General features: G+C 36.5%; 3 protein-coding genes across 4 annotated transcripts; 1 reads left to right on the top strand and 2 right to left on the bottom strand.

Moving 5' to 3' along the window:
* LOC109213199 (phospholipase D alpha 4) lies at positions 747-5,350 on the top strand. The gene is made up of 4 exons (XM_019376961.1): positions 747-936; positions 1,860-2,420; positions 3,140-4,331; positions 4,721-5,350. Exons 1-4 carry the CDS (start codon positions 850-852, stop codon positions 5,152-5,154), a joined length of 2,274 nt encoding a protein of 757 aa, XP_019232506.1. The 5' UTR covers positions 747-849; the 3' UTR covers positions 5,155-5,350.
* LOC109213205 (thioredoxin-like 2-1, chloroplastic) lies at positions 5,777-9,049 on the bottom strand. The gene is made up of 4 exons (XM_019376971.1): positions 8,637-9,049; positions 7,914-8,093; positions 7,124-7,288; positions 5,777-6,104 (listed from the first exon to the last, which is right to left on the bottom strand). The coding sequence occupies exons 1-4, from the start codon at positions 8,802-8,804 to the stop codon at positions 6,006-6,008; spliced, it is 612 nt and encodes a 203-aa protein (XP_019232516.1). The 5' UTR covers positions 8,805-9,049; the 3' UTR covers positions 5,777-6,005.
* On the bottom strand, positions 10,187-18,750 carry LOC109213215 (protein FLX-like 3). Of its 2 annotated transcripts, XM_019376988.1 has the most exons (5): positions 18,579-18,750; positions 16,952-17,489; positions 16,677-16,822; positions 14,681-14,760; positions 14,231-14,574 (listed from the first exon to the last, which is right to left on the bottom strand). In XM_019376988.1, the coding sequence occupies exons 2-5, from the start codon at positions 17,476-17,478 to the stop codon at positions 14,491-14,493; spliced, it is 837 nt and encodes a 278-aa protein (XP_019232533.1). In that variant the 5' UTR covers positions 17,479-17,489; positions 18,579-18,750; the 3' UTR covers positions 14,231-14,490. The 2 variants fall into 2 exon arrangements, with proteins under 2 accessions (XP_019232524.1, XP_019232533.1); XM_019376979.1 differs by lacking the exons at positions 14,231-14,574; positions 14,681-14,760 and adding an exon at positions 10,187-11,252.

Consider the following 19,676-nt stretch of genomic DNA (forward strand, 5'->3'; position numbering starts at 1 on the left):
CAATAACAATAACAACCCAGTGAAATCTCACAAGTGGGGTCTGGAGAGGGTAGTGAGTACGCAAACCTTACCCCTATCTCCGAGGGAGTAGAGAGGTTATTTCCGAAAGACCCTCGGCTCAAGAAGACGAAAAGAACAAATACATCAGTACCATCAATAGAAAACATAGAAAACAGCGACATAAGAACTCGAAAATAGATGGAAAGCAATAACAATAACAAGTAAATAACGCCCTATACTATGGAAAACTAAGGAATAGTATGAACACAACATTAACCACTAACAATCTAATACAAACTCTGTCAGGTTAGCCTCACACCCCGATACGAAACAGACATTACTCAACTACCTCCTAAGCTACAGCCCTAATGCTCGACATATTGAAGATATAATTAACGAGTAAATAATAAAAGCATGTTCCGATTAAGAGTTTAAGTTTTCATATGAAACGGTCACACAATTCAATAAAATTTTCCAATATTTTACTTTGTGCAACCTAAGCTAGTGCCACATAACACCAAAACTAGCAAATGTGGTATAGGGAAAACTTGAGCTTAAAGCAGAAACAAGCAGTGAAATTGAAGGTTGCCTTTAAGGCTTAAAATGAACATGTTTTTAAGTTTTGTCCACTTCCAACTGCTCATTTTGCATTCCAAGTTTCCACACATATCCTCATTTACAATACATACATAGCTAGCTGTCTTTGGATTAAAATAACAAACTTACCTAACTTTATATATCAGCATACTAATGTGTGTGCCCTTTCACAAACCAAAGAAAATTCTGTATGTTTTCTGATCTTTCCCTCTCAAAATATAATCAACAAAATATCATCAAAGAATTGCAAAAATGGAGAGCAAATACAAGTTTTTTCATGGAACACTTGAAGTCTCTATTTTCCGGGCTACATCTCACAAGTCATCTATTCCCTTCAAGGTAAGTGATTCATTACAAACACAGATTTTTTGTTGCAATAACAATCTTTTTTAATAACCGAGAAATTCCCGAGAGCCATTTAGTGTACACTACGAAACCTAGTGGATATAGAGCTCGTCCTTGTATCCTTATTCACTTAAATATTAGGCTTTTATATGTGATATGGTTCGAACGCTGATGTGCGCCTCATAAGCGGATCCAAAATTTAAGCTCCATGGGTTCAACTTTTAAGGTTATTAGTATTGAACCCAGCGGCATATCCAAGTTGAGAGATATGGGTTCACATGAAACCATACTCCTCTCCCTAAATCATGTATAACAATGTTAAATTTCTTCAAAATTGACAGTTCAAATCGCACTCTGAGCAGTCTTGTTTTCAACACGGTGTGTGTGTGTGTGTGTGTGTGTGTGTGTATATATATATATATATATATATATATATATATATATATATATATATATATATATATATATATATATGTGCGTGTGTGTGCGTGTGTGAAAATTACTAAAATTTCAAAAAGAACATTACTTTGAACCTTTAATTTTAAAAGTGTAGTGGGTCATGGTAAAGAGACTAAAGTTAAACCGGTCAAATATATATTCTAGATCTACCTCTTCAAAATAGTGTAACCATCATCTTAAAATCCTGAATCCGCCTCTGATTGAACCCATAGTGTTTTTAAAGTTCTGGGTTCAAATTGATTATTCGTTATAATTTTAGTGAATCTTTAAACATAAATTTAAATTTTGCGATGAAAATACTGGGTTCAGATGAACCCCGACAACAAAATGCTGCATGCGCCTTTGGTGCGCCTAATCCTGCATCACGCACTACGCTCTTACCATTCGATCAAAGCCCTTTGGGCTACAATAACAATCAGTTTTTAAGGCCTAAAAATCCTCTTTTGGTTTTTTTGCAGTGTATTTCAGCAAATGGAAAACCTGCATATGTGACAATCAAGATTGATAACAAGACAGTAGCAAAAACAACACAAGAACGTGATCGTGTATGGAACCAAACCTTTCAAATCCTCTGTGCTCATTCTCCAAATACAACTATTACCATTACTCTAAAGACAAAGTGCACCACCTTAGGAAAATTCACTATTCATTCTCATAAGCTCTTAAATGAAGCAAGTTTAGTTGAGGGATTCTTCCCACTTTCAACTGAAAACAAGAAGTCAAAGAAGAAACTGAAATTGCAATTCATTTTGTGGTTCAAACCAGCAGAATATGAACCAAGTTGGGGAAGAATACTAGAGAATGGTACATTCACAGGATTCAAAAATTCCACTTTTCCTCAAAGAGCAAACTGTAGTGTAACTCTTTATCAAGATACACATCACCAACATACATTTCAACCACCATTTCAACATTCCAAGAGACCCAAAAACTTGTGGGAGGATATATACAGAGCCATTGAGGGTGCAAAGCATTTGGTTTATATTGCAGGCTGGTCTTTCAATCCTAATTTGGCCCTGGTAAGTGGAAAAAACTACCATTATTTCTATTTATTTTTTTGCACAGTTTTACGCGTACGTTGCTGAATTGTGTGATCATCTGATCTAAAAGCTTAAGTTGTTACCAATATCACACTTTATTTACTTAATTATGTCTTCAACGCGTCCTTTACGTGGGGCTGATTCTTTTCCATGGATCAAGCACATGATTTTATTTTAAGATAATGGGTAGAAGCAAGGCTCGAACTTAGAGCCTCTGCCGGCTCTGACCATGTTGAATTGTTTGACCATCTCATCTAAAAGTATAAACTATTATTGCAGGGTGGTCTTTCAATCCTAATTTGGTCCTGGTAAGGGCAAAAAACTACCGTTACTTCTATTTTTGTTGCACGGTTTTGTCCCTTACACTGCCGAACTATGCGATCATGTGATTTACAAGCTTAAGTTGTTAGAGATAACATACTATATTTACTTAATTATGTCTTCAACACCCTTCAAGTACGTGTCTGGTTCTTTTTCATGAAGCAAACACATGAAAATTAGTTTTGATAATCCGTGGAAGTGAGACACGAATCTAAGGCCTCTACCGGCTCTAATATCATGTTGAATGGTGTGATCATCTCATCTAAAAGTCTAACTTGTTATAAAGAATATATCTTTGTTTACTTAATTACGTTCATTTCATTTTTGTTGCAATCTTTTATGCATACACTTTGGAAACTGACGACTTCTTTTTTCAGGTCCGTGATCCTAGTACAGAAATTATGCATGCAAAAGGAGTAAAGCTAGGCGAATTGCTTAAGCGCAAAGCAGAAGAAGGTGTGGCTGTGAGGATCATGCTTTGGGACGACGAAACATCCTTACCAATCATCAAGAACAAAGGAGTAATGAGAACACATGACGAAGATTCTTTAGCTTATTTCAGAGACACAAAAGTAGTATGCAAATTAGTTCCCAGATTACACCATAAACTCCCCTCATTCTTTGCACATCATCAGAAAGCAATAACAGTAGATTCAAGAAGTCATCTATCTTCAACTAGTCGAGAAATCACTAGCTTTATCGGTGGTTTAGACCTTTGTGATGGTCGATACGATACAGAAGAACACTCCTTGTTTAAAACTCTCAACACAGAATCACATTGTTACGATTTCTACCAAACGAGTCTATCTGGTGCAAGTCTACACAAAGGAGGGCCGAGAGAACCATGGCACGATGCTCACGCTCGTGTAACAGGACAAGCAGCTATGGATATACTCAACAATTTTGAACAAAGATGGAATAAGCAAATTGGCCCTTCTTTGCTCATTCCTATAAGATCCATTCCAGAACTAAACAATCAGCCAAACATGGCTTCTACTGATCGCGATTGGAACGTTCAAGTCTTTCGTTCAATTGATCATGTCTCAGCATGCCCTTTGCCTATGAACATGCCAATTGAAAGAAGCATTCATGAAGCTTATGTTGAAGCAATAAGGCGGGCTGATAAATTTATTTACATAGAAAATCAGTATTTCATCGGTGGATGTCACCTTTGGGAGCAAGATCAACACTGTGGCTGTAGAAATTTAATTCCAATAGAGATTGCACTAAAAGTTGCAAACAAAATCAAAGCTAAAGAGCGATTTGCTGTGTACATTGTGATACCAATGTGGCCTGAAGGATTGCCAGAAAGTGATTCAGTTCAAGATATATTGCATTGGACTAGAGAAACAATGAAAATGATGTATAAATTTATAGGTGAAGCAATTAAAGAAAGTGGTGAGCCAGGACATCCTAGAGATTACTTGAATATCTTCTGCCTTGCAAACAGAGAAGAAGAGTTCAAGGGAGAGTTTGTTCCTCCTTATTCTCCACATCCTGAATCACAATATTGGAAAGCTCAAAAGAAAAGAAGATTCATGGTTTATGTCCACTCTAAGCTCATGATAGGTATGAAAGTCTTCTTCCACTCAAGTTAATTTCACACCTGGCTTATGGTCACTGAACTTTATCTACTATAGCAGTAAAGTCACAGAACTATTTTTTGTCATATTAAAACAACTTAACTTTACTCACTATAATATTAAAGTCATTAAACTTACCTGCTATAATAGTAAAATCGCAAAGTTACTTTGTCACATTAAAGTAACTGAATTTTACCAAGTATAATGAAAAACCATATCCATCAAAGATCAAGGTGACTTTATTGTTACAAAGTTTGTTATTTTAGTGAGTAAAGTTCAGTGACTATGCGTGAAGTTAACTCTCCTCTACTCGTGTTGCTTATCGTTTAGACTAATAAAGCTGAAATGTTTACAACTCTTTCTCTAAATTATCAGTGGATGACACATACTTATTAATTGGTTCTGCCAACATAAACCAAAGATCCATGGATGGGCAACGAGACACAGAGATTGCAATAGGATGCTATCAGTCGAAAAGTGAAGAAAGTGACATTGATCAAAGAGACATTCATACATATCGCATGTCATTGTGGTATGAACATACTGCACAAGCAGAACAAGCATTCCAAGAGCCTCAAAGCTTAGAATGCGTGCAGAAAATCTGTTCTATCGGAGACCAAATGTGGAAGATTTACGATCAAGATGAAGTAGAAGATATGAAGGGTGTTCATTTGGTCACCTACCCTGTGAATGTAACTGCAGAAGGTCATGTAGAGGATCTAATGGAGAGAAATGGTCATTTTCCAGATACAGAAGCACTAATAAAAGGGAAGAGATCAAAAGTTTTAGCACCTACAATTACTACATAGCTGGAAAACCACATGAGTTGGAAGCTTGGAACCCTTTGTCCAATGATTTGTACATGCTGAATAGTGGTAGCAGGTTTCTTTATAAGTTTAAGTTGATTGTAAAACTACAAAGAGAAGAAACATCAGTTTCTTGTGACTACAGACATTAGCAATGCAATAAAAGAAAAGAAAAACAATAGCAATAGTCTTGAACTCATTTTCTTTTCACTTCATTTGAAACTATCCAGGTTCCTATCCATTTGTTATACACTTACATTCATTTATCTCTTGAAACCTGGATCCTGATTTTTTTTTCTTGTACATGTGTGCCAAAGATAGTTACAAGACCCAAATACCTTCCAGCATTAGTAGTTGCGAGTAGTCAAAAGCACATCGTGAATGCAATCATCTCAAAGGTTCTTGCCATTTCCATGGATTTCAAAATGAATAAAATTCAGAAACGCTCTTAATTCTTTCTTGTAAAACACATTTGTTTGACATTTGTTAATCCATGTCCATTGATATTGATCTCAACCACCTCGACGAAAATGATCACAGCTTTAGTCTGATCTAGCTATCGATTTTCCTATTATATTTGGTTAAACACTTCATTTTTTCTAGCAAATATTAACCGTCATAGCAATTATGTAAAAACCTTTTTTACCATATCGTCACATAAAATATATTACAGCAATGGCAACAAATGAATGCTTTGAACAAAGGACTATGCACATCTTTCTAGCATATTGTAGAAGGAAAGCTGTGACACAGCCAATGTGAGTCTGCAGCAAGGTTCTAGAATAAAATATTGTACAAGCAAATTTGTTCATTTCTACCTTGTAGTTGACTTGAACTGCCCTGATGCCGAAATTTCAAGGAAGTACAGACTTCCCATCATCAGTTCCTTTCAGTGAACTCTCTTTTGCATGAGTTGGGTTATAATTTGCAATGGCATCCTTTAATTTCTGGAGCTGCAAGATATTTTCCAAGAGTAAGTTTTTCTCAAAGGAAAACTGATTGAAAGGTGAAAACATGAGTAGTAGAAGAGGATATACTTACAATGTCATGGAAATCTTCTTACCAGAAATAAGCAAAAAAAGTTTAGGAAAACATATTATTGATAAAGAAATTTCATTAACCAGAGATACTCATGTAATGGAGTTTTGACTACAGCGATGAAATAAACAATTGGGCAGTGTCAAGTCAGCACATTCATGTGTAGGTTCATCAGAAACAAACTATTCCCAAGTATACCGAACAGGAAACACAACCATTATCATTGAATACCCAAAATCTACAAATCTTAATAGCCTTGGTGCTAAAGGGCCTAAAGTTAGATGGGAAGATACTGGAAGGAGTTGCTTATGGAGAGATGCGGAAGGGTTTGCTTTTTGTCAAGAATAGTTATCCAACCAATATCATAATTGTGGGTCCATAAAAGATTTAAATATTAGTAGACCTTCAAATGACCAAAAGATATATTGGTGTTTTCAGTAGTTCTTTCTCTGGGTTTACATAGAAAGACATATCAACAATTTCTTTTCAATGCTTCAGAAAACAAAAACGTTCACTTGTTTTCCACCATGTTACCATCTCAACTGAGCATGATTCCTTAGTTGATGAATAAAAGGTAGCTCAAAATGGTAACCGGATGAATAATTATTGTGTCCTTTTGGTACATTCTTTTCCCCTGCCTTATACCAAGATCTTATTTTCAAATTTTTTTGATAGGTAATGTAAGTATTTATTGATGTAAACCAACAAAAAGGTAATGCCGGTGAAATGTACATCCAAAAGAGTAAGAACATTACAGCATGTGTAAAGAACTAAGGAAGTCAATCATGGTGTCCAAGTTATATCCCTTTAGTCACTTACTCTCTTTTTCTTTGAGGCTACAGGAGAGAATGGAGTGTAAGAAGTATCTTAATGCAATTAGACACTGATGGAAAATAAAAATAAAATCACACCGATATGCACTTGATGTTCCTACCTTTGCGAGAGAGCAAGAAAAGGAATCCAACAGACCATCAACTCCTCTATAGAAGTGGAAATATGGGAGGACTTTTACATTTAAGCTTTTGCACAAGGACTTGTTCTCATCAAAGTTCACCTTAAGGAAAAGGATTTCTGGGTGTTTTTCAGCAATCATGCAGACCTGGCCATTGAAAAGCAAAAAACAATCCAGTTTTAATAAACGTATATATGAGTCATATATCAAGTTTGTTCAACTTCCAGGGGCGAAGCCACCTTTTGCTAAGGATGGTCAATCACCCTTCGGCAAAATATTAAAAAAAATTACACTATGTATATAAGTAAAATATTAGATTTTAAATGTACATAGCATATATTGAACACCCTTCGATAGGAATTTTTTTTACTTCTTTCAAGTCTGAACATCCTTTGAGAATTTTCTGGCTTAGCCACTGTTAACATCTATACAACATGGTATTCTCTTATAACACTGAAAATACGTCTGAAACAGAAAAAGATCTAACGTTTTCTACATTGGTCTCAATAATTTGGGATTATTCTCCTACTTATTTTATTCCATTCCAAAAAATACAAAACAGCACAGGAAATATAAGGTACTTGTGCACATAACATAAATTTAAAAGAAAAACTCCTAGGGATTAAAAAGGCCTCCAAATTGGATGGAACTATAAGATTTGAGAATCTCAATGAAGTGTAACGCCTCTTTTACATGAAATTCAATCTAACTGAATTTCTGTTTGTGTAAAAAAGCAAATGGTTCATTACTCAGGGAAATCTGAAATACTCACCTTGGGGAACAATGCGCGACAAGAAGCACACCATGTGCCATAAAAGTCAACAATGACTAATCTATCTCCAGCTTGACTTAAAGCATCTAAAAATTGTTGAGTTGAATGGATGTCAACCATATTTGAGGCATTCTTTTCCCACCATTTTGGTTGATCAGTTTCACCCGCAGTTGCACGTACCTGATGTCCAGAAAAAGAACACTGTTACTTGACATTGTAAGTTAAAACCAGCAATTGTTCATATAAGGAAAAATGGCTGTTAAGGGAACAGATGGACCCTAGAGACCTGGTCTAAATTGAGATGAATTAAAATTGAAAACCCAGTCTTTAGTAAAGTTCAAAACTTTGTATCTCTTTAAACGAATTAACAATTGAAGTGTGTGCGCCATCAAATTCTTGTGTTTCCCTTCTACTTACATATCTTAGCTTTTCTAAGAATTTTGAGAGCCATTGACAAATGCAGACAATAATTGTAAGCTAAAGTTTATCTGTATATAATTAAGTGTGTAGCATCGTTGTTTCAATAATCTAGGTAATTCGAAGTTAATTAACTGTGGGCATAGGCGGATCCAAAATTTTAACTTGATGGCTTCAATCTTCAAAATTCTTAACACTGAACTTGTAACATCACAGGTTCTAAATCTAATATTTGTTGAAATTTTGTCATTCGTCACATAAATTACCGAGAAACAAATATATGAAAGTAGGACATCCAGAAATTACCTTGAAAAGAAGGAAACGTTTGTTGGGGGCATAATCAGAAGGATTTACAGTATGGGAAGAGTGAACCCTTGTTTTCCATGAGTTCAATATAAAGGGCAGTGAATTTGAAGGAAGAGAAAAGGGGGAAAAGGGACAAAGTTTAAGTGAAAACACAGAGTACCCTTGCATACTCCGTCTCTTTTTATTTACATCACAAAGGAAATAACAAATACAGAATTAGAACTGGAATTGAAGGAGACAGCAGCCTAAATCCAAAGCTCCAAACTCTTTGAATCGACAAGAAGATGATGAGGCATAAGCAGCAATAGTGAATGTTGTGGATATAGGAACACTAGTTGAAATTTGGATTTATGCTACCGTCCTTATCCTTGTTGCTTTCATCCCAGGGAGCTTGTTGACCCAACAATCGCCACTAATTTGCCCAAGTGCTTTTGCTCACGGTCACGGGTATGGGCTCTCGACCAACCCGATTGCAGGAAGGGCAGCCACTTGTTAAATTAAAATTAAATATGCGCATAATTTATGTATTACTATAAATACATAATTAATGTAGTATAATTTATATATATGATTAGAAAAGTAAATAATAAATATATGATCGGTTATTTGTGTAAAAATATGAAAATATATACTTGGTTTCATTTTTAATCTATTTTTGTTATTGCTTAGGAGGAGAGAGTCCAATAGAAGTGTCATTAACGTTTGGAAACAAATACTTTGACTACAAGATTATATACAAAAGTACTTTATTCCTTTATCATAATGTTGTTTGAACTAGTTTATGCGCAACTCAATTGTTCTATTAATATATGTTACTAGTGTTCGGATCATCTTACTATCTCCCACCAAGTACCGGGATGCTCGTATTAAGGCTTAAACAAAAGGAAAAAATCATCTTATGTTTTTTTGCTTCCATCGAGATGTGAACTTTAGACTTCACAGTAAATACTTGTTATTGTCCCAAAAGATGAGTATTCTTCCTTTCGTTGAGCATCAAAAGAATGTTGCATAAACAACACAAAGGCGCATGATTTGGTGGCAAAATATGCAAAGAACTCAAATTACATCGGAACAGTGGAAGTTTTGTTTTATAGCCTATTTGTTCAATTTTCATTTTTGGGATGCACTTGGGTATCAACGGAGAGGAGCGATGTGTTAAGTGCTTGATCCATCCCCAAGAAGTGCTCGAAAGAGACTGACTTTACTGGCTATACTTACAATTGAAAAGATAACTGACAATATTTCAAAGTAACTTTTAAATACTTGATTTGGCCATAGAATGAACTATTGTGCTTTAACCATTAATAAGAGGTAGAGAATAAGTCGGTCTCTCCTAGCTATAACAAAGATGCGACTTCTTTTGTTTGCCTTGAACACAATATTCTACCAATCTTCTAGGTCTAGCTTTGATTTTGTGCTGTTATGACTTGACAGAGGGAATGACACTCTTATGACGAACTTCATCAAAAAGTTCGTATAAGCTTTCTCTAATATTAGAATGGCAAAATAATGATGATAAGGCAACAAGCAATCAAGTAGAAGACAAGTAGAAGACAACAAAAATACGTGGAAACTAGTCGCTGCGAGCATGCACAGATAATCGTGTTTAAACTCTGTATAATGCATGTTAATTCAATCAGGGCTTTAGGATGTTGACCCTTACATACTAACCCCATATTTCCATATCAAGTACGTCCCATGTAGGTCTTTTTTTTGCGTTTCAAGCACTAGCCCATCCAGTCCAGATGCTTACTGTAAAAGGCCAACCATATTAGCCTTAGTATTCTGTGATTTTGCTATCCCGTCCTATCTCTTAGAAAACACACTTGAAGACTAAAAAGAGTGTACTGACTATCGTCAAATCGATCAACCTGCTTTTTGGGTCTCTCTCTCTCTCTCTCTTTTTTTTTTTTTTTTTTTTGTGAATCCCACTTTTGCGTGTGTTGCTTTATGCTGCTGCTCATAGATAAAACCTCTGGGAGCATAAGATGTTAAAACCGGGTTCCCATCTTGCTAAATAACAGCACGGCAACTTCTGTCCATTTGAACGTTGTTATCCGACGTACAGGTTGTTGACTTTCTTGATGATTGAACGGAATCAAGCCATGGGTGATATGGAACTTGAAAAATATGCACATGGGTGATAGGGAAGTTGAAACAGGCATGGGCAGAAATATGTCCCCCTCCCCGTACCCCAATGGTGAATGTCGGAAGTCAACTTCCTGGATCACACGTGTGTGGGCTGATTCACGGTCAAGCTCCTCCCATTATAACACCCTTGAATTTGTGCCCAAAGTGGATATGAATTGGATTCCTTTCAAACTTCCCATTCAATATCATTCAGAAATATCCCAATTCAAATTGACTTGGAACAGATCGTCATGAGTTCCCCTAGATACCTCTTACCATTATCCGACAGCCCAGTCAAGGATCCCCAAATTAGGAGCCAAGCAAACTGACCGACTAAGTCAGAAAACATCCAACTATACTGTGTCCAGCTCTCCCACGGCCCAGAGGTCATAGTCCAGCTTTGTACCCCAAAAAACCTCCAATAGCATAAAGGCAACAAGATAAGGAAAAAGCAGATCATTGAACCAAGCTGCCCAGCTTTCTCATCTGCAAAAAGAAAAGAACAAACTATGATGTGAGCACTATTTGCAAGGAAAAAGAAAAGAAGAAAATAACTTTAGCATAAATGCTTTTGATAAACAAGACTCTCAAGGAGACAATTGTGCAAATTCAAGCAGCATTCTGAGTTCTAAAACTGCATACCATGACATAAAAGAACATGAAAATGAGTAAATTTACCAGTCACGTGATAGAACCACATAGTATGTTGATTCCTTCTTCCTATTAATTTTTCTTTAGGGTAAGTCTATGGGACCTATAAGCTTTGTGGAGTAATTATAGTTCATAAGAATTGAAAAGAAAAACGGAATCAATGAGCAATCCAAGTGGGACAATAGAGTGTCCATTCTTGAGCAGTTGCTGACCAGAAAAAAAATGTACTCCTTGCTCCATGGCAAACCCAAGATATTCTAGCACCTCCAGCACCTGGTTCATTTATCTCAAATGCCAAAAGCTTCTTCCTTGATCTTAATTTTCCTACAGCTTTACTCCGGAACTAAAATCCAACCGCCCTCAGTGATTGAACAATGAAATCTCAGCATCTTATCAAATTTACTGACCTTCTTCAAATTACAGAGTGATTCCCTTTAAATAACTGCCACTAACTAACTAATAGGTAAAGGTCACCCACCCAAGCACACAAAACCAAGTAGTAAATAATTTAGCAGTCCACCTAAATACAAGATTGCTGTGCTGAAAATAGCTGTAGTTGAACTGCAGACCATTGACCCCATCTCATAGAGATGAGATATGCTTCAACTACTAAGTAAAGAATGCAACATGAAACCCACGTAGAACGACACTGCATTATCCATTAATAAGGTGCACACACTGTCAGCAAGGTAGTAACCTACTTGCTTCTTCAACCCAAAAATTCAATTTGTATCTCCTTTTACGTCTGAACTGCAAAGTGAAAAACCATACTATAAACTAACATTGGTTTCCCATTTGTAACCCAAACACTGCTAACAAACGACAGGAATGAGCACCCAAGAGTGTCTCCTAGTGGCCAATGAAAAAGGTGCAAACCTTGGAGATCAGGGTTAGACAAAATACTAGGTGATTTCTTCTCATCTGGCTACACTTTGGTAGGCATAGTTACCTAACACCTCTGCCAATGCTAGCAGGTATGGTGAAATAGTCAAGAAGCATGCAAGCTGGGCCCAAACACCACCATTATTTTAATAAAAAAACGACTGCAAAACAGAACCTCAAAGAAAACTCCTCCCAACAATGCATTCAACATCAAGTAAATGGAAGCAAAGATTCCTTCTTTGTTTGACTTCCCTGATAAAATAAGTCTCTCTATGAAGAACTAAACCCACACACCACAATATCAACATATAACAGGTAAAAAATGGAAAAGAAAGTCGATATAAAAAGAATGATGATAATAATTAATAATAATATAATAGTAGTAGTAGTAGTTCAGAGAATCCCAGGATCTATATGTTAGTGAAATTGACATCAAATCCTAGACTATAGGGAAAACTGAACCTAAATATTAAGCCGGTGTCCGCAAGAATTAGTCCCCCAAAAAGAAGGCATTTTACAAGCATAAAGTAGAAAGAGAGGGAGCGATCTACATCTAAACATTCCTGAACAGAAACGCAAAGAGACAGAAAGAAGATATAGAAGCACATCCAAGTAAAATCTCTTGTAGAAATATTGTATAATTCAGGGGCCATCGAAACAGAATACTTGCCTATGGCCTTTTGTTTGGCAGTCATCGATTGCCAATGTAGCTTCCACGGTCTTCACTCCAGATCTGAACGTACATAAGCAACTCGTATTCCAATTGCTGCAGCCAGGATGACTGACCTCTTGAACAGTATAGAACAGCTACATGTTAAGTGAACGGTTCAAGAAGGAGTACCCAAAATTTGCTGCATTTTCGAATTTGAATGAGTAAAATCAGATCAGGGAGGTATTTCAAGCTCTAAACTCCAGACAATCCCAGCTTCACCGCTCTGCCTTTTGTCTCCCCATCTTGTAACCATGGTCTCATTCCAAAGAATCTACAAGATTATGCCAATCTATTTTGGACTGTAGTAGCTGCCTCCAACGGAACTGATAACTTGCTGGACCAACGCAGAGTGTTTCACTGAGTGACACTATACTTCTTATTTCCTAAGGCACAATCCTTTCTCTCCAGTACCCCATAATGATTTGAGTTCATCATTAACCACCAACTTCATGTTTGTACTCGATTAAAATAGGGATAGGATAGTTACAGACTTTTCAGCTCATCACTATGTTTACAGCATGCCACTGCAGAGCAGACTGTCATTCATCAAGTGCAATATAGGCATACTCAATGCTGCTGATTTTCTTCATAAACAACTAAACTAGAAAATCCGCTCAACAAAAGCATTCATAAATATAATGCCCATACAGCATTCTCCCATAAGTACTGGTGGACATCATTCATATCTACTCTTCACTATCATTCATTTCCACTCTACATCATCATTCATTTTCCACTCTTTACTACAGTTATCCTGGCCAATATCCTATATACTTACTTGAATAATACACCCAGGGAATAGAAACACAGTGCAAAAATTCTTCAGGGAAGTCTACCATAATAGTGGTTCCTATTGTGATGAGGGTTATTGCACTGCATCAATTTCTTCTGCCAGAATTAAGTACTGAATATATATCTCAAAGGGAGGTCCAACTAATACAATCAAGAGAACACGGGTTTGTAATGTCCTCAAAGCAGCTACCTCACGGTTAAGCTTCAAATCCCAAAATACTTTTTTCTAGTAAGCCAAAACATTGGCAACTTCATATTCTCATACAGTACACCATCTATTATGATAACAACGTGGTCAACCATACTCCCAAATTCATCAGCTAGTCCCTTGCAAAATGCTTTCTCAAGTGATAATACAATCTTAAAAGTTTCACCAGAATTATTAAGAGAATCAAATGCTCACAAAGAGCAAAATGGACAAGGAATATGTACACAAAGAACTGGCATGTTGCTACTTTTAAACTATAAAGTTATAACATTAGACATTAATTAAAAATATCCATCTCCATCAGCTATGGGAGAGCCTTAATTACCCTATACAGTTCAAGATAACAAGCAGCACACAGTACTTTAGTACCCGAATATGATAACATCCGCATCAGAGACTAGAAAATTATAAGCACAAACAGAAGAATAAAACAGAGGCCCTTCTTCCTACTGGATAGCAAGCGAACAGGAGAGAACACCTCAACGACGATTCATCTGAGGTTTCTCAAGTCCTCCCCATGAAGCTGAAGCAGCACCGTACAAAGGACCCTTGTCCGCAGCACCCTGAGAATAACGGATGAATGTCAATCCACCAAGTCGACACTACCTATGCTGTTTGCTATGACCACTAAAATAAAATTCCCAATCATGTGACTGGAAATATTCATACCATATGAACCCCATATCCCTCGCCATGAGGAGCAGGAAAAGTTGCATCATGTCTGCCATATTTCATCCCATATGATCCACCTTTAGCAAACAGATAATAAATCGTTAACATATGTAACCAAAAGAACAAAGAACCGTCACATTTCTTGAACTCCTTCAACCACACTAGAAGGCCAATATATGCTCTAATTAGGCCACCAGTTATCAAGAGTAAACTAAGTTCTAATTCTACTGATCAAACAGTAGAGGCTTATAAAAACATATATCTTGTAATCATTCTTCTCACTACCCTTTAGCTAAAGAAGTTTGAGGATGGATTTTAAACTACTTTTCCTTAAAGAACCTATATAAGGAATGCATGTTTCCATCATGGCAGGCACATTACTTTTTTTCTAAGTATCGTGCAGGCACATATTGTTCGACTATACTGTTGTGTTTCGCGCACTATTTGGTCATTACCTAGTTGCATTTCCGAGGACAATAGCAGTAAAAAATGAAATTGGCCATCTCTATATAACTCTTTCTATCTCTAGAAGTGGGCGCTTTTCTTGTGGTGGTGAGGGACGCCAGCCGGTTGGTAGGTAGGTCTGCCTCTAACACTGCAACAAATGGAACCAAAAGAGACCCTTCACTGCAACTCCAGAATGAGTTCCTATATCATGAGTTACAAGCACTACCAAAGAAATGTATTCGCCACAAACTCCCAAATCTAAAGGTCATTTAGCCTCAAAGGGCAAAACCTGCAAACTACTTGAGAAAATAATAATCTAGAAAAGAATGCTTTTACTTGGAATCACTATTCACTACTCCAAGCCTTGCCATCCTACCATTACAACTGGGTTATAACAGAACCCTACTTGCTTTCAAGCTCAAGGAAAACCAAAATAAATACAAGACTAAAGAGGCTTATCTATAAACAGCAAATAAAGGGCTCACAGATCCTAAGATTGCCACATTAGGCAACTACCTAAATAAATATGGAGGCTAACCTGGGACAGCAGATTGGGTAGAGGAAAAAACGGAGAAATTCAAATAATACCAATCAAGCATAGATAAGATTTCTAACTGAGCTATCTAAGAAACTACTAGAAACATAATAAGAGCCATTACAAAGAAAAGTGCAAGAACATATTTGCATAATGACAACTGTATAATGCTAAGTACATTTGCTGCTAATTCGAAACACAAGGCCCTCAGTGAATTACTTGAAATATTTTGGATGATAATGGTCCTTGATAGTTTGCTTCATCTAATCTCAGCTTTTATTTTCTCTCTTTGGGATAAGCTCAGTTTGTTGTAGTTGTATATACAGCTACATAATAAACCATAGTTTCCTATATCATACGTAGAATGATGCAGGCAGGCAGGTGGGCCTATAGACACACTGTTTTAAAGCAGTATGTAAAGTCAAACAGATGCTACATTGGTTCGAAGAAATCTAATCCAGCTGTAAGAAGGTAGTTGTTCAAGAGAAACTAGGCTGTGCGGCTGTCCTTGCTGTAGAGCCAGACTGCACAGAAGTTGGGGCTCTAGGTTGAAGGCAATCTCAACTAATAAATTTTAAAAGTACGTGTAGGAGAAAGATAACTAGCTTTTATCCGGCAAGTGAATAAATAAGACTGCTCAAATATAAGAGTTAGCTTGGTCCCCAATTACCCAGAAGACCAAAACTTTTAGCACTTATCAAGGTTTTTAACACCTACCGTCTTTAGGGACACTGGTAAAAATGAATCTTGTCAGACTCTGCCATTTTACCATTAGTTAAAGTCCCAAGACTCGAGCATCACAATTTCTGAACTTCTCTTCTACTACATACCAATACAGGAAAAAGGGGAGTAAAAGGAAAAAAGTCATTTCTACAGTTGGAATGAGTCAAATCTGCTCGGGAAAGCATTGGAGAAGCAATTAAAACAGTAGCTCCACCACTAGCATAGAAAACATGTAACCCCCCCCCCCCCATTCTTTATAAAATAAAGTGTAAACTACTAAGAGCGTACCTGCAGTCCATGCTCTACCATCAGAATTAAAAAGTTCAGCACGTAGCTTCTCAACTTCGCGTGCCATTGAAACTAAATTTGTCTCCATTGCCTGTCTCTGATCCATGAGTTCAATTTTAGCCTTCTTTTCATAGTCAGTAGCAGACCTAGAAGTCACGATCAAATTAATAAAAGGGTTTCAACACCTGATGGCCACCAAGCAGGTTTTTGAAGTAACAGCATTCCATGTTAATCATATCTCCAGACACAGAAAGAAACAAAGTAAGAGCAGATACCTTGCGCGTAAAAGTTCCTGATGCAGACCATCAATCTCAGCCCTTAAAAGGGGAATCTGTTGGCTATCAGCTTGTAGCTTGGCGAGGTCTTTGGTGAGGGTCTGCACCTGGCCAGAGAGATCCTGCTTAATAGTATTAAGCCTCTGAACTTCAGTATGGAGTTGTTTAGCCTCATTTTTCAGAGGTTCAGTAGCTCTAAGATCACCTTCCAGCTTTAAACCCCTTTCGATCAGTTCCCTAGAGCGCATTTCATGCTCCGCCTGAATATCACCTATTGCAAGATTCATGCGATGAAGTTCCTCCTTTGCAGCACCCAATTCACGTTGAAGAGCAATTCGATCTTCAACCAGTCTCCGGTTTTCACCCAAAAGTCTGCGTATTTCAACATGTTGTATTTCAAGTTCTTCCTCTAACAAAGCAGGATGAGGCATGGGCCGGGGCATGGGACCCCGAGTAATATGTCCTTCTGCGGGATAGCCCCGGCGGTTATCAAATGCTTCCCGAGGAATGCGATTCCTTCCTGCCATCTCACAGAGTGCTGTAAAAGAGTGAGTACAGCAAAAAGAATTAGACCACAACAATAAGAAACAAACCGCTCAAAACAAGTAATGATATGGCAATTCAACCAAGTCTTAAGCAATGTCGGGTGAAAACAAGCTACGGCCGCAAGGCACAATATTCTCATCAGTAACACGCAAATAAAAGTTTATTTAGTTGGCAGAGTCAGATAGTGCACAACACAACTAACACTAGACAACAAATCGTTGGGTGCTTCTATGTGAGCAAATTCTTAACAAGCATCCTTAGTTATCCAACAGAAATTAAAGATATAAGACAAAATCACTCAAATCTTAATTTTTTTCTTTAGAGGTGTGTCATCAGGAGCGTTACAGATCTAGACAATACAGGATGACAAAAAAAGGCGGCCTTCATGTGTAAGAGGGTTAATAAATAGTCGGCTAATGTAAGTAGTAATAAATGGGGAGCTAAAAGCAACTAGCAAACTGAAATGCAGCAGTAAACTGTCTAGCTGTAGTTAGCAACTCCGCTCGTATAGATAAAAGATCCCAAATATTCCTTTCCATTAATAAGGGAATCAGTTTGCACAAGAAACAAACAAGTCGGCATTTAATTTTGGAAAGCATATAAAAATAGCATTAATTAATTGCAGAATAAAAATGCCTCAAAATAACAGAATTAGTTACATAACAGACTGTCAATTAGCCTGTAAACAACGTGCTTTAAACTATATAAAGTGCATATACACTGGTAATACATATAATCTAGCATGAACATTCACAAAAAATAAAGTTTAACACAGAATAAAAAGGGGAAAAAACAAAAAAATAATCACGAATCCCATAATACTACATCAATCACGATTGATCCGTTAATTCTCAGTATATATAACAACAAAAAATTCAAAATAAATAAATAAATAAAGAACAAGACTCCTCGTTGATAGTCCAAATCAACGTTATAAAAAGGACAAAAGTATAACATGAAAACCCTAAAATCTGCATTCATAATAATCTGAATGGATTCCTGAAGTGAACAGTGCCAAAATTTAAAAGATTTCCAAATCAAATGGAATAAATTACAGCTGGGATTGAATTTTAGAGCTTACAAAAATAAAAAAGTTGATTTCGTCCAAGCCGGTATAGAGGTGCCTCTGTCTCCGCCGCTCGAGAATTGTTTGCGCAGCCTTGCAAAGTCGCAGAAAATAGTTTTAGGGCCTTTTTGGGGATGCCTTAGAACTAAAGTTGAAGGCAAATAAAAAAGTAAATTACCTTGTCCTATCCCGCAAAAATAAGGAAAGAACAATTTATTTATGAGAAAATCAAATTAAATAATTTTAATAATTGGGCCTATTGACGGAAAGGAGAGCGTGATTTACAAGAATGACCATGGTCTTGCACATTTGACAAAAACTTCAAGTTTAATACTAACTTTTATCCCATAGGTTCATGCAGCTCATTTTCAAGGTTATTGATTGTAATTTCTTTTGAAAGAGAAGTCAACATGTAAATTTGTTTATTTGTAACTACTAACATAATTTTCTTTCAATAATATGAAAGAATTGATACTTGTGTGATATTTGAAATTATAAAAAATGTGTTTGTTACTATCCGAACTTCATGAAAGGTATGTTAAAGGATGGGAGAAATATGGAGAATTGACGAGCATGTTGCATTTAACTTTGCCTTGCTAGATTTGGAGGCATTTGCACTAATGGCCTCTTCTATGTCACTATTTAAATTCTATCACGAAGTGGACTAAATTTGTCTGCCAAAAGAAAAAAAAATTATTCAATTATGTTTAAAGACAATATTTAACTAAGTCGGTTAACGGACACAAAATTTAAAGAATGGCCTTAAAGAAGAAATTTTTCTTGAAGAATTAACCCATATAGCCTCCCACCCAACCACTTAAACTAAAAATAGTCGGTGAAGGTATAATATATGCATAATTTATGTATTATATATGTATATATATATGTTTAATCGGTGGATAATCTAGGTATATGGCTAGAAAAGTAAATAATGAATACAACCGGCTATTTGCGTGAACATCCCAAATTTCTTTCGTTCTCCAAGACCCATGTACCACCAACTCGGTCATCGTTAAAGCCTTAAGCTTTTTAGCATATTTCAGTTGTGATGTCTCAAAAGTGATATAACTTACTACTCATTAAGATTATATGGCATGGAATTACTCTTTTGGT

This window comes from Nicotiana attenuata, chromosome 2 (assembly GCF_001879085.1).
Source record: "Nicotiana attenuata strain UT chromosome 2, NIATTr2, whole genome shotgun sequence".
NCBI classification, from domain to species: domain Eukaryota; kingdom Viridiplantae; phylum Streptophyta; class Magnoliopsida; order Solanales; family Solanaceae; genus Nicotiana; species Nicotiana attenuata.